Source organism: Pelodiscus sinensis, chromosome 8 (genome assembly GCF_052426305.1).
Source record: "Pelodiscus sinensis isolate ZL-2025 chromosome 8, ASM5242630v1, whole genome shotgun sequence".
NCBI classification, from domain to species: Eukaryota; Metazoa; Chordata; order Testudines; family Trionychidae; genus Pelodiscus; species Pelodiscus sinensis.
The window spans coordinates 65,899,832-65,918,969 of NC_143059.1; the positions used below are offsets into that span (position 1 = coordinate 65,899,832).

The following is a 19,138-nucleotide window of genomic DNA, read 5'->3' on the forward strand; positions in this document are numbered from 1 at the left end:
TTTCAGTAAATAGCATGCCTAGAAGAGTCTCAAGCTACTTGAGCTCCATTGTCAATAATTTTCCATTCTTATTAACTTATAAACTAATTATTTAACATAGGGATACTGATGTGTACACAACTGTTTAACCCATAAGCGGGTTGTTATCGGTTAACGGTGTCAGTTACACTCTGACCCCTGGGGAGGAGGCTTCACTGAGTCAAGGAGCTGGCAGCCCCACCCCCAGGGAGCCTTTGCTGTAGGCTCTGCTTAGCTTTATACTACAAAGCTGGCAGTGTGTGTAACCGTGTAACTGCTGAGATTTTCAGTGGTTACATAGTTACCCTATTCTGTGATTTTTAACATGCCTAATCAAAAAGTTGCCACTTTTTCATGTCCCCTTAAGGCTATCTTCTGTAAGCATGGTCCTCCCATACAGCCTATTCTAACTTTTACACTTTGCTTAGAGAAATGTAATGATTGCCTTTTAACAGATCTCTCAATATAGCAGATTGATATTTTGTACAGAAATTAATACTAATGATATAGAATAGCTATCCTGGCAAGAGAAGCCGTTCACCTATAACACACAGGAATTAGCCCATTTAAGTGGAGACATTTATGTGGCAAGCAACTACTGACCCTTACAAATAGTTTCCATTAGGCTGGTAAGGCAGAAAAACAGTCACCTTAAATATAGCTCCACCCAGCAACTTTTCCAACTCTTTATACTGACAAAAGCAAAAATAAATAAATAAAAATAAAGTAAAAATGTTTAAAAATATGAACTACATGCTTGAGGCTAGAGAAGCGCAAATAAATTAGAAGTACATAATGGAAAAGTTTCTACTAGGGTGATGTGAAATAAGGAACTATAAGACATCCAAGATTATTTTCTGGAATTGATGTGTGTCGGTTATTTCTACATTTTGTATATAAATCTTTGAGACATTTTATGTCAATTACAAGAGAATTTATCGGTAGAAAGTGCAAAAAGACAGCAACAACATAAAGATTACCTATTAGGCACACATACAGAAAATATGATAAAACCAAACAGCAACTGTTTACTGGCCACTTACATAAGGAACAAAAGTATAGCTACTTGGAAGAAAAACGATTCTACCTGAAACATTCACATATTTTTAAAAAATAAATAAAGACAGAGAGCCTCCTTGCACAAAAAAGTCCACCAAAACAGAAAAAGTATATAAAATAGCTTTGAGAAACTCCACTAACATTGTTAGTAAAGCGATAACCTTACTTACAGAAACAATATTTATGCTTACAGAACATGTTTCATTATCTTAAAGAGTTTTACATAGGCAACTTTTTTTTTCTTTTTTTAAACACAAAGGGGGAAGTTAAGCACTGAACACTTATGTGACTGTCCCAAGGTCACATCAAGTTAGCAGCAGAAACTGTGTATTTCTACTACAAAAGTTCAGGTCTACAGGAACAATGCTAGGAATTCATAGAAACTGGAAGTTAGGGCATATTAAGTGCTCATTTACACAAGACAGTTGAACCAGTTTAAACTTAGGATGTGATTTTAAAGCAATTTAGTTAAATTATTTCAAAAGGCTTCATGTACACAAGAGGTGCAGAACCCAAGTCCCAGGAGCAAGATATAATCCCCAACTTGCCTGGATCCAGCCCCCAGGGCTCCTCTCCCTTCTCCCCTCCCACTCCCCAACAATGGGTAGCTTGTGCTGGCTTTCCAGCCCACACTGCCGCCCGCCCTGCTGATTTTTCTGTGAGCCTGTGGCCCTTGACACAAAAAAAGGTTGCCCACCCCGATGTACATTTATTTTGGCTCATCTTAAATCAATTACAAATCAATGTAAGAAGCTGAAACAAGAGTGTTTTACAGGAATTTGCGCTATTTTTTAAAAACGATTTTAAGTTAAAATAGTGCACCTTTCTCACACAGACAGGGTCTCGTCATCTCAACCATCCTCTGACAATGCAGAATTATTCATACAGTATATTTTCAAGTGCTTTGTCTAGCTTAGCTTCACGTATCCTAGGCAAGGAGTAGTGTACTACCAAATTCATGGTCCATTTTGGTCAATTTCACAATCATAAGATTTTTTTAAAATAATATATTTTATGACTTCAGCTATTTACATCTGAAATTTCACAGTGTTACAATTGTAGGAGTATTGGCTCAAAAAGGAATGCTTGGGAAGTCACAAACTTATTATAAGAAAGGTTGTGGTATTGCTATCTTTACTTCTGCGGTGCTGTTGGCTATGGCACACAGCCTTCAGAGCTGGGCAGCTGGAGAATGGTGGCTGCTGGTTGGAAGCCCATCACAAGAAGCAGTGCAGAAGTATGGATGGCATGGTATAGTACTGCCACCTTTATTTCTGTGCTGCTGCCAGAAGAGCTGGATTCTCAGCAACCACCACTTTCTATCTGCCCAGCTATGAAAGCATTAGCATAGAAGGAAGGATGGCATGGCATGCCATTGCCACTCTTACGTCTGCACTACTGTTGGTGGGGCTCTGCCTTCATAGCTGGGTGCCCAGCCACAGCGCTGCTCTCAAGCCACTCAGCTCTGAAGTCAGTGCGGAAATAAGGGTGACAACACTGTGACCACCCCATTACCCTAAAACCCTGTTACCTTTGTCATCCCCTTTTTAAGTCTGGACCCCCAATGTGAAAAATGCTGATCTATCCCATGAAATCTCTGAAATACAGCATAAAAGCACTGTCAGGAACTTTTCCTGTCTGAGGCCCTGATCCTTCAAAGCATTTAGGCATTTGAATAACTTGTATTTGCTATTTTAAATATTTGAAATAATCTATCATTGCAGGCCCTAAATCATTTTTATTGACCTTCTATACATTTTCTCCAATACCAAATCATTGTTGGCAGCACCTTTTTCTACTCTAACCTTTAATCATTCGGAAGACTTGAGGCTTGATCTTTCCAAAATCCTAATTCCTTCCCTAATGTACATTAACAATTTACAAAAACTGGTTGACTTAAACAAAGACAGCATTTCAGCTGGAAATTGAAGTTAGGACAACTCTGTATTGGTAATGACAATGTCAATTTTGATGAGAGTTAAATTTAGAGCTATGCTTACAAATTGTGTGACCGAAAGCAAATTCCGGTTGGAGAAATGTCTTAACAGTGGGTATTTCATCCACGTAAACTCAATTCAGGTAAAGATCTACGGGTAAAAAGGCCCAATATTTTCATGGTCAATAATTTGCTGCTAAAAAGGTCTAAATGATTCTCCATTCTTCATCCCTTCATCCATTTATTTCCTCATTATCCACATAGAAATAATACTGAAATGTTCTATTAATGGTCCTGGGACTAATCCTGTTCAATTTATTCATAAATTATCTGGAGAAAGGGGTAAGCAGTCAGGTGGTAAAGTTTGCGGATGATACCAAATTGTTTAGGATAGTCAAGACAGAAGCAGACTGTGAGGGGCTCCAAAAAGATCTCACCAAACTGAGTGATTAGGCAACAAAATAGCAAATGAAATTTAATGTGGATAAGTATAAAATAATGCACATCGGGAAAAATAACCCCAACTATACATACAGTATATGATGGGGGCTAATTTGGCTATGACAAATCAGGAAAGATCTTGGAGTTATCGTGGATAGTTCTCTGAAAACTTCCACACAGTGTGCAGCGGCGGTCAAAAAGGCAAAAAGAATGTTAGGAATTAATACGAAAGGGATAGAAAATAAGACCCAGAATATCTTACTGCTCCTGTATAAAACTATGGTACGCCCACATCTTGAATACTGTGTACAGATGTGGTCTCCTCACCTCAAAAAAGATATTTTGGCCTTGGAAAGGGTTCAGAAAAGGGCAACTAAAATGATTAGGGGTTTGGAATGGGACCCATATGAGGAGAGGTTAAAATGACTGCGACTTTTCAGTTTAGAAAAGAGGAGACTGAGGGAGGATATGATAGAGGTATATAAAATCATGAGTGATGTGGAGAGGGTGAATAAAGAAAAGTTATTTATTAGTTCCCATAATAGAAGAACTAGAGGATACCAAATGAAATTAATGGGTAGCAGGTTTAAAACTAATAAAAGAAAGTTCTTCTTCACACAGCATGTAGTCAACCTCTGGAACTTCTTGCCAGAGTAGGCTGTAAAGGCTAGGACTATAACAGAGTTTAAAGAGAAGCTAGATAATTTCATGGAGGTTAGGTCCATAAAAGGCTATTAGCCAAGGGATAAAAATGGTGTCCCTGGCCTCTGTTTGTCAGAGGCTGGAGAAGGATGGCAGGAGACAAATCGCTTGATCCTTGTCTTCGGTCCACCCTCTCTGGGGCACCTGGTGCTGGCCACTGTCGGCAGACAGGCTACTGGACTAGATGGACCTTTGGTCTGACCCAGTGCGGCCATTCTTATTTTCTTATGTAATATTAGAAGTTGTTTAAGTGGCACAGCTTTTATTTGTCCCCTCAAGAAGGCTGAAAGTTTACGACCATGATGGGCTTTGTTTTTAAAATAAACAATTTGTTTTATTTCATCATCTGTAAAACTGAAATGTAATCTAAGAAGAAAATTCTTTAGATTTGTATGAAAATTTGAAGCCAACTAGGGAAAAAACACGTTATTTTAATATTCTTACTTCTCATTTCCAACACCAACAAACTATTCTATTTTCTAAAAAACAAAGAATAAATTAGTACTTGAATGGGCTAACTGGTTAACTGATTAAAGGGAAAGGGATCTATGTGGTGCCGCCCTCGTCTGTTTCTGGACTGTTATGCCATCTTCCATTCTGCTGCAGACAGGGGCTGCACCGGCTGGACTGCTCCAGACCACACCGATTAACTGGTTAAACCTTCACATCCCTACCTTAAATTAGGGATGTTAATGGGTATTCGTCTATGCAATTAACTGATAAGCCTGGGCTTATCGGTTCATCTTGCTGGTGACATGAATAAGGTTGCCAGATGGTTTAACCAAAAATACTGAACCCCCCCCCCCAAAAAAAAACACCAAGGAAAAAATTCTGTTCGGGGGGGGGGGGGGGAAGAGGGGAAGACCAACATTGTTGAGAAAAAAAGGACCCCAAGAGTTAAATAAATAAAATTAAATAAAAAAAAAAACCAGCATGTCCCCTTTAAGTGCATGTAGTCAGAATAGGGATAGGAAGCGGTTGAGTACTAAGACCCAGGGAAGGCATTGCCTCCCCTTGCTTCAGGTCTTTAGGGTTTTTGCCAGCGGCCATCTTGTTTTCTTCATTGAGCCCTCTTCCCCCAGGTAAGCAAAGGGTCCAGAGGCGGGGGGCTGGGGGTGTCAGGGGCCTGGGCCTAGTTGCCGAGTGTGTTGTAGGATTGCCAGGTGTCTGGCATTTTCGCCTGCTGGCCAGGAAAAAGTCAGAAAAATACCGGACATTTTCGGTGTCCAGTATTTTCTGAATTTTTTTTTACCGGACAAGTGGTGAAAATACCGGACGGTCTGGGTCAATACCGGTCACCTGCCAACCCTAGACATGAACCCCTCTTGCTGCCTCTGTATCAGAGGCAGCAGTGTGGGGGGGGGATGGACGGGCAGGAGCTAGTACATGATGGGAACTGGCTTTTAAGCCAGCTCCCTGCATGTACAAGCTCCTGTGGAGCCGCCTCCCTTCCCTCCCCCCAATTCCCACAGAGGCAGCAGTGTAGAGGGGCAGGCGGGAGCGGTATTTGGAGGAGCAAGCTTAAAAGATGGCTTGGCAAGAGCACCAAGCTGTTGTGGAGCTGCCTGCTCTCTTGCCCCCACACTGATGTCTCTGATAGAGCCAGCTCCCTTTCAAGCCAGCTCCCTGCAAATGCCGGCTCCTACAAAGACGCTGCTACTTCTCTTCGTGTAAACATGTAACTGCTAAAAATTTCAGTAGTTACACGTATACACAAATACACAATTATTAACATCACTGCCTTAAACTACTACTTTTTAACACTTATATAGCACAATTCATCTGCAAATAGCTTTATTAACCAACTACTCACTACTTCATTTCACTATGTAACAAAAAGCAAACAGTGTTCCTATTTTATAAATGAAAACCTAAAGTAGAGAATAAGTGACTTGCCCCAGATCACAGAAAATGGTGGCATCAGAGCCAGGTTTAGAACATATAATTTTCTTGTTCTCAGCCTCCTGTTTGAACGACACTTCTCAGGGAACTCTCCACTTAATATGCTATCGCAAAACAGCTACAGTACAGACACTACTTACATCAACAGGAGAGCCTTGAGAGTAGGTAGCTAGGTCTTTTGTTGACCTAATAATATCAAAAGGAGACTTAGGTGGTCTAAACTCCATCAATCATATATCACTCTCGAGTGATATAGCTGGGTTGACATAATTTTCAAGGGTAGACTATCTTTTAAAGTAATTAGGGTTAACAGTGTCTGGGTTTGAGAAAGTTTACATTTTTAAAGTATCCATTCCTTTGAGTTCTTGTCAGTGAAAATGCCTATAGAAAAATTCCTCTCTCTTCTATAGGAAAAATTTCAGGACATTTTTCATTTTTAGATTTTCTATTCTTATTTTTCAGTGACTTGAATATTTAGAAAACAGTAATTTCTCTCCCCAACTCCACCTTAACATACCTATAGTTTCTGGCAGGTCTAAGAGCTCATTGTGCTGCAAGTCAAGGTTGGTTATCTGTGTGCAATTTCCAATCTCCTTTGGAAGATGTTCAAGCTGATTGTGCGCTACATCCAGAGTTATGAGGTTACACAACTCACCTGTGAATACACCAAAAAACATGGTTACTTTTAATGTCTGGTTTTACCAAATAAAACTAACATGGAACTAAAAATACACAGTCAGAAACACACAGTGATGGTTTTAAAACAAAGTATGTATATCCTTAAGATTATGGCTACAAAATATTTCTGACATCAAGATTACAATCTAGTATAGTCAGATTCAAAACAACATCAGCATCCTTTAAAAGCATAAAATATAGCTTCCAGATACCTGAATGAGTCTCAGTTTATTAAAAGACCATGCCAGCGATCCCTGTTTTTGATATGGTGCTATAAGCTCAGGAGTGACACATGAGGAGTATAAGAACTTGATTATTCTTCTTAGTCAACCTTTTCAGCTTAATCGAAACTAGAAACACTATAGAGGTAAGCAGTTTGTACTGAATTTTGAAAAATTCAGGTCTAATTCCAATTAAATCATCACTGCACTAAATTACATAAGAGAAACAACCACCTACAATTACTTTCAGGCTGAAAAGAACAAACAGCTTGTGAAACATGAAAACAGAAACAACCATTTTGCTGACAAGCTGGAAAACCAGGAAAACTATTGCTAATTGAGACTTATAAAAGGCAGTGTGTGAAGTTAAACAGGAAACCTATTTCCACATCATAATATTTTTAAATAACTCAATCATAGCTTAAAATAAGGAAACTTGAACTACAATCTTATTTCTTAAATCTTAAATTGAAAGGCCTGGGTTCTCTTCTGATTGATACTAGCTTTATACCGGCAAAACTTTATGCCTGATTTACCCTGATACGTGGGTGCTAAGAATCAGGCACAAAACTCTGCAAAGTAAAGTTTCACTGACTTCAACCGAAGCAACAAAAGACCCAAAATACTTAAAAACTATTTTAAAATAGTTTTTATTTCAGTGAAGCTAAAATGAACACTGCTGATAATTGTTTCAGTTTCTATTTACTGCGTAAGTAATATTTGGACCAGAAGTGAATCAATATTGCAGAAAGAATGCTTATTTTAGGAATGCACCCTCCAGTACTATTTTATTCACCTCCATTCCTCTAGGACCTTCTCGCAGACCTTAAGGACTAGCTTGGGGTAATATCTGATGTCATGAATTACGCTACACAGACTTGTGGGTCGTGGACTACATTTATCAGGATGAATGGTAAATTTAATTACATATCCTAAATCAGGAGTGGGCAATAATTTTTGATCGGGGCCACCCCTGATTTTGGAAAGTAGTCGAGGGCTGCACTCGTCCATGATATTAATGGAGGAGATGCACGGTCTGGAATGGAGGTTGGGTGCAGAAAGGAGCTTGGGGTAAGGGACTGGGGTGCAGGAGGGAGACTGGAGTCTGGGAGGGAGTTGAGATAAAGCAGGCAGTTGTGACTTAGGGTAAGAGATTGGAGTGCAGGGGTTTGGGATGTGACCTAGGATAGGAGGGGAGTGTGATCTGGGGCAGGAGATTGGGTGCCAGACCTGGGAGGGGGTATGGGTGTAAGAGGAGGACAGAGGGCTTGGGTATGTTGAGTGGGGGGGAGGAGGCAGGAAAGGGCTGGAGTACCAAAAGCAGGCTATGGCCAAGAGACTTACTTGTCAGCTGCCAAACTAGCCTGCTTGCCTGCAGAGCTTAAAATGTTTCCCAGCCAGCCAGCCTGCCTGCTTGCCTGGCCATGTGCTTCACAAATAACTGAGCCCAAGAAAGGGGGCATGATTCTTCTTAGCTGCCTGTTATTCTAACAAGTAGCTTACATTGGCTGGTTTCTGCCAGAAACCAGCCAATGGGAATGTGCAGGGGGCGAGTCGGCTCCTAAAACTTCCCCCTTCCCCTTCAATTTCAATACAGAAACGGAGCCCTGCAGCTGCTTTTCTGCATGGCAAGGCCCTGTGTGGGGCTCCCCGCTGCCTGTGTGGGCCGGATTCGGCCCACGGGCCGTATTTTGCCCAGGCCTGTGATAAATACTTTAAAATGTGGTTTACTTAACCTCTTCATACAGTATGGTACATTTGTGAGGCAATACACCTAATAGTTTACCAAAACGCTAGCAATGTTAAACATGTTACCTACTCAGAGTTTTATTCTTCTGATTTTCTCAGCTTGTATCACTCGTATGCTCTGTACAGTTGGGACGTGAAAGGTTAACTGGTAAGCATACATCACCCTTAATGGATGATGCTTACTGGTTCCGGTTAACCGTTGGGGGCTAGAGAAGCTCCCTGCCGAGCTGCTCCAGCTCCATGGCAGTCCCACTGTGGATGGGGCTGCTCTGGTTGTCCACCCTGCATGCAAATGCTGCTGTGGTGGAGTAGCCTCTGTCCACGGGTAGCTGGGGCCCTCCATAAGCAGGGACTGCTCCAGACCAGCTTTGGCATTCCCTCTTTAATCAGTTACATTTAGCCAGTTAACCAATTAAATGGGATTTTACATCCCTACTGCTGAGATCTACACAACTCAGAAGGACATAGTGCAACCAGTACTGTGTCACCAAAATCCCACACTATCTTAACTGGACCTCCCCAAGCTTTCACAGATCCACTTGTTATGCCGTTTCACAGTCATGCTTAAAAGACAAAGACTGGGATTCCACAGGGATCCATTTTGGTACCAGTTCTGTTCAATATCTTCATCAATGATTTAGATAATGGCATAAAGAGCACACTTATAAAGTTTGTGGATGATACCAAGCTGGGAGAGGTTGCAAGCGCTTTTGAGGATAGGATTATAATTCAAAATGTATCTGGACAAATTGGAGAAAATGGTCTTAGGCAAACAGAATGAAAATCAATAAGGATAAATATAAACTCCTCCACTTAGGAAGGAACAATCAGTTGCACATACACAAAATGGGAAATGACTACCTAGGAAGGATTACTGTGGAAAAGGATCTAGAGATCATCGCGGACCATGCCTGCCCATCCCCTACCTCACTCACCCCCACCATTACTCACTTTCATCTGGCAGTGGCAGGGATTTGGGAAGCTGGAGGTGGTGAGGGTTGCAGGCTCTGAGAGGGAATTTGGGTGCAGGAGGATGCTCCATACTGGGGAAGAGTTTTGGAGTGCAGGAACAAGAAGTGAAAGCTCTGGGAGGGAGTTTACCCAAATCTGGAGCCCTCTGGTGCACCCAATCTCTCTCCTCAAGCTCACACCCCTCACTCCTTCCTGTACTTCAACACTCTGGGAGAGAGTCTGGGTGGGGCAGAGTGTTGGGTGCAGGACAGGGCAAAGACTGTGACCTCTGGGAGGGAGTCTGGGGACTGACACAAGGAGTAGGGATGCAGACCGCAGCCAGGAAGCACTTACTACAGGCGGCTCCCAGTCAGCAGTGCAGCAGGGCTCAGGCAAGCTGCCTCTGCCTGGCTCCATGCTGCTCCTGGAAATGCTAGCTGGCTGAGTTCAGGCACCCTTTGTGTGCAGCCCCAGGAAGGGAAAGGGAAAAGGGTGTCTTCACATGCTGCACTGCCGGTTCCCATCCAATGGAAGCTGCTTTCACAATGCAGGAGTCAGAAGCACGGAGCTACCTCTCCCATTCCCCTCCAGGGGCTGCAGAGATGTGCTTTTGTTCAGTCAGCCAGCATTTCCAGGAGCAGCCAGAGACAGCCTACCAGAGGATCATGACCCACTGGCATCTAAAATCTACCAGTTGATTGCGATCGACAGTTTGGTAACCGCTGGTCTAGATTAATGATGTTAAATTGCAGTTATCTGGCTAATCATGTAGTCGATACAATTTGTATTGACAACCCAACTAGTAAGGAACACTCTTCAGAGCTTCAGCATGCCACTCTACGTGCCACCCATGCTGCGACTCAGCATTTTAAATTTAAAATGCAGAGGCATAGCATCCCGGACCAGTGCAAGCTGGGACTCCTCAGTCCCGGCTCGTGCTGAGTCCAGCAGGTCCTGTTTGCAGCAGACAGAAGCTGCTGCCGGAGCAGCCTCTCTTCGTGGTGGCCAGGGCTGGTCGCGGGCAGGGACTGCTCCAGTAGCAGTCCCTGCCCACGGCCATCCCTGTCCGCTGTAAACGGGGGAGGGGAGAGAAGAGAGGCAGAGTGGCACTGCAGAGATGGTGCTGGGGGAAACCAGCTTTTAAGCCAGCTCTCCCAAGCACCCAGCTCCTGTTCTCCTCCCCCCCAACCTACTGCCTCTAACCAGGAGCAGCAGAGTGGAGGAAGTGAGTAGTCAATGCTCCAGTCAACTACTTGCTAACATCCCTAGTCTAGATAGTGCTTGGTTCTGCGATGAATGCAGAGGACTAGTCTTGAGGACAAGGTTCCTTCCAGCTTTGTTAATCTGATTATTCTATGAAAATACTCTCATATCATAGAATCATAGGACTGGAAGGGAAGGGACCTCAAGAGGTCATCAAGTCCAGCCCCCCACCCTCAAGGCAGGACCAAGATCCGTCTATACCATCCCTGACAGATGTCTATCTAACCTGTTCTTAAATATCTCCGGAGAGGGAGATTCTACCACCTCCCTTGGCAATTTATTCCAATATTTGACCACCCTGACAGTTAGGAATTTGTTCCTAATGTCCAATCTAAACCTCCCTTGCTGCACTTTAAGCCCATTACTCCTTGTCCTGTCCTCAGAAACCAAGAGTAACAAATTTTCTCCTTCCTCCTTGTGACACCCTTTTAGATATTTGAAAACCGTTATGTCCCCCCTTAATCTTCTTTTTTCCAAACTAAACAAGCCCAGTTCATGAAGCCTGGCTTCATAGGTCATGTTCTCTAGACCTTTAATCATTCTTGTCGCTCTTCTCTGCACCCTTTCCAATTTCTCCACATCTTTCTTGAAATGTGGCGCCCAGAACTGGACACAGTACTCCAGCTGAGGCCTAACTAGTGCAGAGTAGAGCGGCAGAATGACTTCACGAGTTTTGCTTACAATACACCTGTTGATACAACCTAGAATCATATTTGCTTTTTTTGCAACAGCGTCACACTGTTGACTCATATTCAACTTGTGGTCCACTATGACCCCTAGATGCATTTCCGCCATGCTCCTTCCTAGACAGTCGCTTCCCATCTTGTATGTATGGAACTGATTGTTCCTTCCTAAGTGGAGCACTTTGCATTTCTCTTTATTAAACCTCATCCTGTTTACCTCTGACCATTTCTCTAACTTGCTAAGGTCATTTTGAATTATGTCCCTATCCTCCAAAGAAGTTGCAACCCCACCCAGTTTGGTATCATCTGCAAACTTAATAAGCGTACTCTCTATCCCAATATCTACATCATTGATGAAGATATTGAACAGTACGGTTCCCAAAACAGACCCTTGCGGAACTCCACTTGTTATCCTTTTCCAGCAGGATTTAGCACCGTTAACAACAACTCTGACTACGGTTATCCAGCCAATTATGCACCCACCTTATAGTGGCCCTATCTAAGTTATGTTTGCCTATTTTAACAATAAGAATATCATGCGAGACCGTATCAAATGCCTTACTAAAGTCTAGGTATATGACATCCACCGCTTCTCCCTTATCCACAAGGCTCGTTATCTTATCAAAGAAAGCTATCAGATTAGTTTGGCATGACTTGTTTTTCACAAACCCATGCTGGCCATTCCCTATCACTTTATTACCTTCCAAGTGTTTGCATAGGATTTCCTTAATTACCTGCTCCATTATCTTCCCTAGGACAGAGGTTAAACTGACCGGTCTGTAGTTTCCTGGGTTGTTCTTATTCCCCTTTTTATAGATGGGCACAATATTTGCCCTTTTCCAGTCTTCTGGTATCTCCTCTGTCTGCCATGATTTTTCAAAGATCATAGCTAAAGGCTCAGATACCTCCTCTATCAGCTCCTTGAGTATCCTGGGATGCATTTCATCAGGACCTGGTGACTTGCTGACATCTAACTTTCCTAAGTGATTTTTAACTTGTTCTTTGTGTATCCTATCTTCTAAACTTACCCTCTCTCTGCTTGTATTCACTACGTTAAGCATACCTCCAGACTTCTCGGTGAAGACCGAAACAAAGAAGTCATCGAGCATCTCCGCCATTTCCAAGTTTCCTGTTACTGCTTCTCCCTCCTCACTGAGCAGTGGGCCTACCCTGTCCTTGGTCTTCCTCTTGCTTTTAATGTATTTATAAAAGGTCTTCTTGTTTCCCTTTATGCCTGTAGCTAGTTTGATCTCATTTTGTGCCTTTGCCTTTCTAATCTTGCCCCTGCATTCCCATGTTGCTTGCCTATATTCATCCTTTGTTATTTGTCCTAGTTTCCATTTTTTATATGACTCCTTTTTTATTTTGAGATCATGCAAGATCTCCTTGTTAAGCCAAGCTGGTCTTTTGCCATATTTTCTATCTTTCCTACACAGCGGAATTGTTTGCTTTTGGGCCCTTAACATCCCTTTGAAATACTTCCAACTCTCCTCAGTTGTTTTTCCCTTCAATCTTGCTTCCCATGGGACCTTAACTACAAGTTCTCTAAGCTTATCAAAATCTGCCTTCCTGAAATCCATTACCTCAATTGTGCTGGTCTCCCTTCTACCTTTCCTTAAGATCATGAACTTTATTATTTCATGATCACTGTCCCCCATACTGTCTTCCACTTTCAAGTTCTCAAGTGAGAAAGTATTGCTTAGGCTGATCCTACATCACTGGATCTGCACTCCACTATGCATGTATTACAAACAACGAGCACTGCAATGGAAACAATCAAGAGAGGAGGGAACTCAACAATCAGCAGGGTCAACAGGCTTGCTTGGACCCTGGGCAAGGCAGGGTGAGAGGCTCTGCAACCCCGGAAGGGGCGAGGCTGGGGCTAGTTCCCACAGGCAGCCTCAGTCCTGCCTGAGAATGGCTAGGGATGTTAATAGTTGACTGAATAGTCGATTAACCTCATGAATTCTTATTGCTTGGTCGACTAATCTATAGTCCCTGGGGGTGGGGCTGGCAGCTAGTGAGCTCCAGACCCACTCCTCGGGAGCCCCCTGCCACTCCGTGTTGCTGCCTCTCTATCAGAGGCAGCAGCATGTGGTGCCAGGAGGGAGATGGTCCGTGAGGGGAGCTAGTTTAAAAACGAGCTCCCCTCGTGGACTGGCTGCCTGCTACTCCACGCTGCTGCCTCTGATACAGAGGCAGCAGCATGGGGTAGCAGCAGTCCCTGCCCGGGGCTGGAGGGTCTGTGTTCCCAGACCCAGTGCAAGCCAAAACTGAGCAAGGCTGCCACCCCACCTGGCTCCTAATACACTTTAAATGCAGAACCACAGCAAGGGTAAGTCCCAGACCCGACACAAGCTGGGACTGAGCCCGGCTGCTGGCCAGCCTCCTAAAAAATGTACTGGGGGGGAAGGGAAATACGTGTAGTCTATAGCATTAACCTATAACCTTTTGCTTATCGGTTAATCAAGTATACTATTACATCCCTAATTATGATTTAAAGGGCCCAGAGCTCCAGCTGCCACCACTGCCATGGTATCAGCAGTAGCTGGGAGCCCCAGGCCCTTCTGAATCATGGAGCCTCATGGTAATTGCCTGTTCTGCCCTTCCACCTTGTCAGCCAGAAATGCATGAACAATGATCAACAACCCCACAATACACAGAAGAGAATGAAATAGCAGAGAGAGAGGATGGACAACAATAATGTCTTCCAGTGCCCCAACATTTTGGGAGTCTGTACCTCCACTGTCCTATTGGGACGTACAGGTTCCCCCTGTAATAACAGAATATTAAGGGGAGAAAGGGACACTAACTTGTTTTTATACTATACTGTATGTGTGATTAAAGATAATCTGGGAATCTTGGCAACGTTTTACAGCACTAATTTTCAATTTAGCAACAGCAAAGTCCAATAGGTTTAGAACAAGATTACTGTTCTCTCTCACCAAAAGTTGAAAGTTATAGCTAATTACTAAGTCAAGTTCATGCTGTGGCATAATTCCCATTTCATCCTTTCTAATTCTTGCTGTCCATGTCCAGTTGTGGGAGGGAAAGATCCAGTGTATCTGCTGAAGTTGGAGGATAATTTTGATGTGAAGAGCAGCATTCTCTTCACTCCGTTCCTTGCGCCTGCTGAGAAATTCAGCAATAGAGATACATGCGTGCAATAATACATGCAAACTGTTTTGTTTTGACATGGCTGCTTTGGATGCTAGGAATATCTGGATTTTGAGTCTTAGGAGAAAATTAAGTATTAGTGCCTATCTAGCATTCTGAATTCAGATAGTTATAATTTTTGTGTGTGGGGGATTAAAGAAAAGTTTTTATTTTAGACAAACTGTTGGTACAAAGAGAAATTCTTTATTTCAATTAAGTAGATTGAATCTTAAAACTTAGTGAAGGTTGCTGTCCTACAGAAATCAGATTTTAGCACTGGAAATGAGTGACAGCATGAAGCTGTTTAATAACTTGAGGGAAAGAATTTCAAGAAACACAGTACAGCAAACATAGCAGAATGACCACTATTTGGCCTTCAGTTCCACATACCATATAGAGCATACGGTGAAAAGCTATCAGATCATACGATGGTCCAAAATAAAATGCAACATCATTTTATAATCTTTTTTTTGGGGGGGGGGGGGGGGGGAGGAGAGGAAGAGTTTGCAGACACCTGAATTTTTAAAAATCTTTGTTTCAGTCATATTCTTGTATGTCAACGTAGACTGTCAACTCAGGAGAGCGTGAGCCCGATTAAGCATCAAAGCTAATTTTTCCTTCTTGCTCACTTCATTGCAAAGAGAAAAATTCTCCTATTGCAGATGCTTTCCTTATGGATATGAAATAAAAAACCATGAAAGTGATTCTGGCAGCTAATATAATCAAAGATGTTGGCAGAGTTCTACTGTCCAAGATCAATCCACTGAGTGGACTGAATAAATATCTATCTACTGAATAAACAGTGAACACAAAGATGCTACAAAAGATATCAACTGAATAAGTTGGTATATTTCATTAGACTTTAAATTTTATAAGTCTATTTGAATCATTTGCTTTGTGGACACAGATGCTCCCTCAATAGCTGTTCTCTTGAATGGAGGGCCAGAATGAACAAATGGAGTCAACCACTCTTATGATAAATACAAACATTTCTTTGGCCCAAAAACGTTGCCATCCTCACAGAGTAGTTCTGATAAGAAAAATAATGGGATGCGTCTCACTGGTAAAAAAAAACATCATCACACTGCATTGTTCACAAAAAAATTCTCCTAGCCTAAACAAGGCCCAGAGAAATATATAAGATGATAAACTTCAAGATGTAACTGAATTCTTGGATCTTTGCCTCGTCAGAGATAATTGTGAGTAGAGCATTAAATCATGAAGAAGATAGTTCTCTTACAAAGAAAGATTCCTGTATGAACTAAGGGAAGAAAGGTTGGTGAGATAAGAACTTGATATTTAGAGTAGACAAATTAACTTTTATTGGATCTCTCAGAACTCTGGTGTGCTAAACTAGATTACTTTGTTGAAATGTTTGGTTTCTGAACCAAACAAGTATGCAAGTTACAGACACATTTCAGGTATGATGATTAGAGAATGAAGTTAGCCATGTGGAGAAAATAGCATCGACTATTTGATTAGCCAATTAAACATCCCTATCCTGGACCCTTCGCCTCAGTCTCCTGCCTCGTACCGGCTCCGGAGCAATCAGCGCTGCAGCTCTGCATTTTAAATGGAGTAAGAGCCGCTGGGCTCTTATTCCATTTAAAATGCAGAGACACAGCAATCAGCGTGAGCCAGGACTGTTCAGAGCCAGAAACACCCGCAGTGGAGACTGAAGTAGTCTCCGCTCTCGCCATTTCCCCACTGTGCCTCTGCCTCCCCTGCCCTTCAGCTCCACCTCCTCTCCCCTTTCCCCCCACTGTGTGTCTCTGATAGTGGCAGCAAGGGGGAAAGAGGGGGAAGCGATTAGTCTAGTTGACTATCCAAGAAGTATTTGCTTGTCAGATAGTCAACTAATCGCTTACATCCCTATCCCAGACCCCACACATCTCCTCCATTAATATGAAAGAGTGCAGCCCTGACCCCTTTCCAAATTCTTGGAATATCCCCCCCCATCAAAAATTATTGCCCACCCCTGATCTAGTGGCTAAAGTAAAATACAAACAACTTACTAGTGTATAGAGTGACCTGCTAGACAAGTTTTAGCTGGTCTCCTGGAAAGGGTGTCTCAAAAACAAGGGCAGGATTAGTAAAATAACTGAGCAAGTGTCATTATTTTGAGGGAGAGGGGGAATCACTTGGCTGACAGAAAAAAAGCTGGCGGGGGGGGAGGGGGGAAGAGTGCTGAGAGGCCCGGGCTCCTCCCAGCCCCAGCAGCCCCAGAGATGGGGGGGTTGGTCAGTGCCGTGAGCAGGGGGCACAGCCCCCTAGTAATGGGTAACCCCTAGTAAGATTAATTTTCAACTCCCTAACAGTCACAATTCTCCAGTATCTTCTAAAAAATTTTAAATGCCCACTTTCTGCAAATTCTTAGGTTAACTTAGTAGATTATTTCTCTGAACATTTATATGAGCAAAGTAATTACTTTGAGAAGATGCCAAAATGCTTTCTTTTTAATCATGTCTGTAAAGCGTAAAGAGCAGCCACTACCTTATCTTCTCATGCACAATATGTGTTATATAAGCAACATGACAAAAATCACACAAATGAATGCTGATTGACAATCATACTGACTAATGGACAAGACTAATAAAGTCTCCATAATTAAAGGCTGAAACCTGTGTCCAACATAAGGCTGATTTTGAATACCTGTCATGGCAATGTGACCAACTAACATACTCTACATCCAGAATTTTTAAAAAACTTGAATATCTTTTAAAACAGAATGCAGCTTTGTTTTTATTTATTTTATTATAATATAATAAATACAAATATATGTACACATCTACATCTTAACCACTCACCCTAATTTAATGTTATGTCAATATTAAACAGGGTTGCAGTAGTTCTTGCCAAAATCATTCCATCTCTTCCCATATTTAAGCAGATTGAAATTCTGAAATTTTTTACTACATGATAAATCCTGGACCAGATGATATAGCAACAGAATAAATCGCTTGTTGGACAACAAGGAAGAGGACAATGCTATTATTAGTGACATTTTTTTCATTTTAGCATTAAGTAATGTTTTATGAAGGAGTGTACCAATTTGTATAGCTTTCAAGTTTATTTTAAAAATACATAATCTACATTCACTACTGCCAGCAACAGATTACAAATATTTTCCATAGCTGTGGCGTTTATTAATTCCTCACTTGGTTAGCTGACTGCAGAATAAAGCAAAATAATCTAGACTGGCACAGAAAGCTCTTTGAGATACATTAAAGATAAAAAAAGTTCTGACCATAGAAAGTATTACAAAATAATCATACAACTTCAGCACAATATACCCTTCCCCAATGGACTTGTGTGTATCATTATAGAAGCTAGACTGAGTCTTTTTCTGTTTATTGCTGACTACCCTAAGGAACAGATAAGAACTACAAGGTAATGGTTTTGATTAATAACTAATTTGTGTGGAAAACATATTAAGTAGAAACATTTTAGCTTTTTAAGTTAATGGTCAGTCAATTGTTTTGCTATTTTTCTGTACAATGGTTCTACCATTTGAACAAAAGGATTTCATGAATATTTTAAGAGAACTTGAATAATACTTCATTTTAGTTTAAAATCTTCCCAATTTATAACATGAATTAAATTACAGAACTCAAACAGGTAGAAAGGATACCCTAGCTCCCCTAAATTGTTTCATCACCTGAAACCTGTAGTTAAGGAAGCTTGTATGAGTGCGGCCAATAACAAAAGAAACAGATTTCTTTCAAGCGAGGGTTGAAAAATTCAGATAAATTAGAAAATTCACAGTTCATGTCCTCACACCAATCTTACATCTTTGCCTAGTCAAACCAACCTTGAACAAAATGATGTTATTTAAACATACCACAACACATACATATTCCCAGTCAGTAACTAGAAATGGGAGAGGGAATTTTCAATTCCAATGAAAAAAACAGAAAAGGAGAAATTCCAATTTATATGATATATTGAGGCACAGAACCAGTTCCTGCTCATAATGGAAAGGCAGATGAAGCTGGTTTGTAGTGGCAGAGGAATCACCAGTCAGTGGAAAGAAGGGAGTAAGACAACTTTTGCTTTAGGGATTTCCTTTAAAAAGAAATCTTAAAGCTAATTTAATACATTATACATGAAATAAAGAAAACTTTGGTGTATGGTCATTTAATCTGGATACTATATCTTGCTATTAGGGTGGAAAAGAACATACTCTCTTCCTTTTTGTCCTCTTCCATGAGGATAGACTCCTAATGCATCTTTCCTTGCTTTTCTAAAGAGCTGATGTAGGGAGTTTGCCCAAAAGATTTGGGGGGGGGGGGGAGGAGTATCATATCCGTTCATTTAGACTTTTATCACCTCCTAAGGCTCAAAACACCTTGCTCAGGAAAGCTGGTTAGTATGCACTG

General features: G+C 41.7%; 1 protein-coding gene across 3 annotated transcripts in view; it reads right to left on the reverse strand.

Moving 5' to 3' along the window:
• SHOC2 (SHOC2 leucine rich repeat scaffold protein) overlaps positions 1-19,138 on the reverse strand; it is a 104,539-nt gene that overhangs the window by 35,159 nt on the left and 50,242 nt on the right. For all 3 annotated transcript variants that reach the window (XM_075935478.2, XM_075935479.2, XM_006135001.3), the window contains exon 3: positions 6,576-6,713. In XM_075935478.2, coding sequence (XP_075791593.1) covers positions 6,576-6,713 — 138 coding nt within the window. The remainder of the gene's footprint in view (positions 1-6,575; positions 6,714-19,138) is intronic.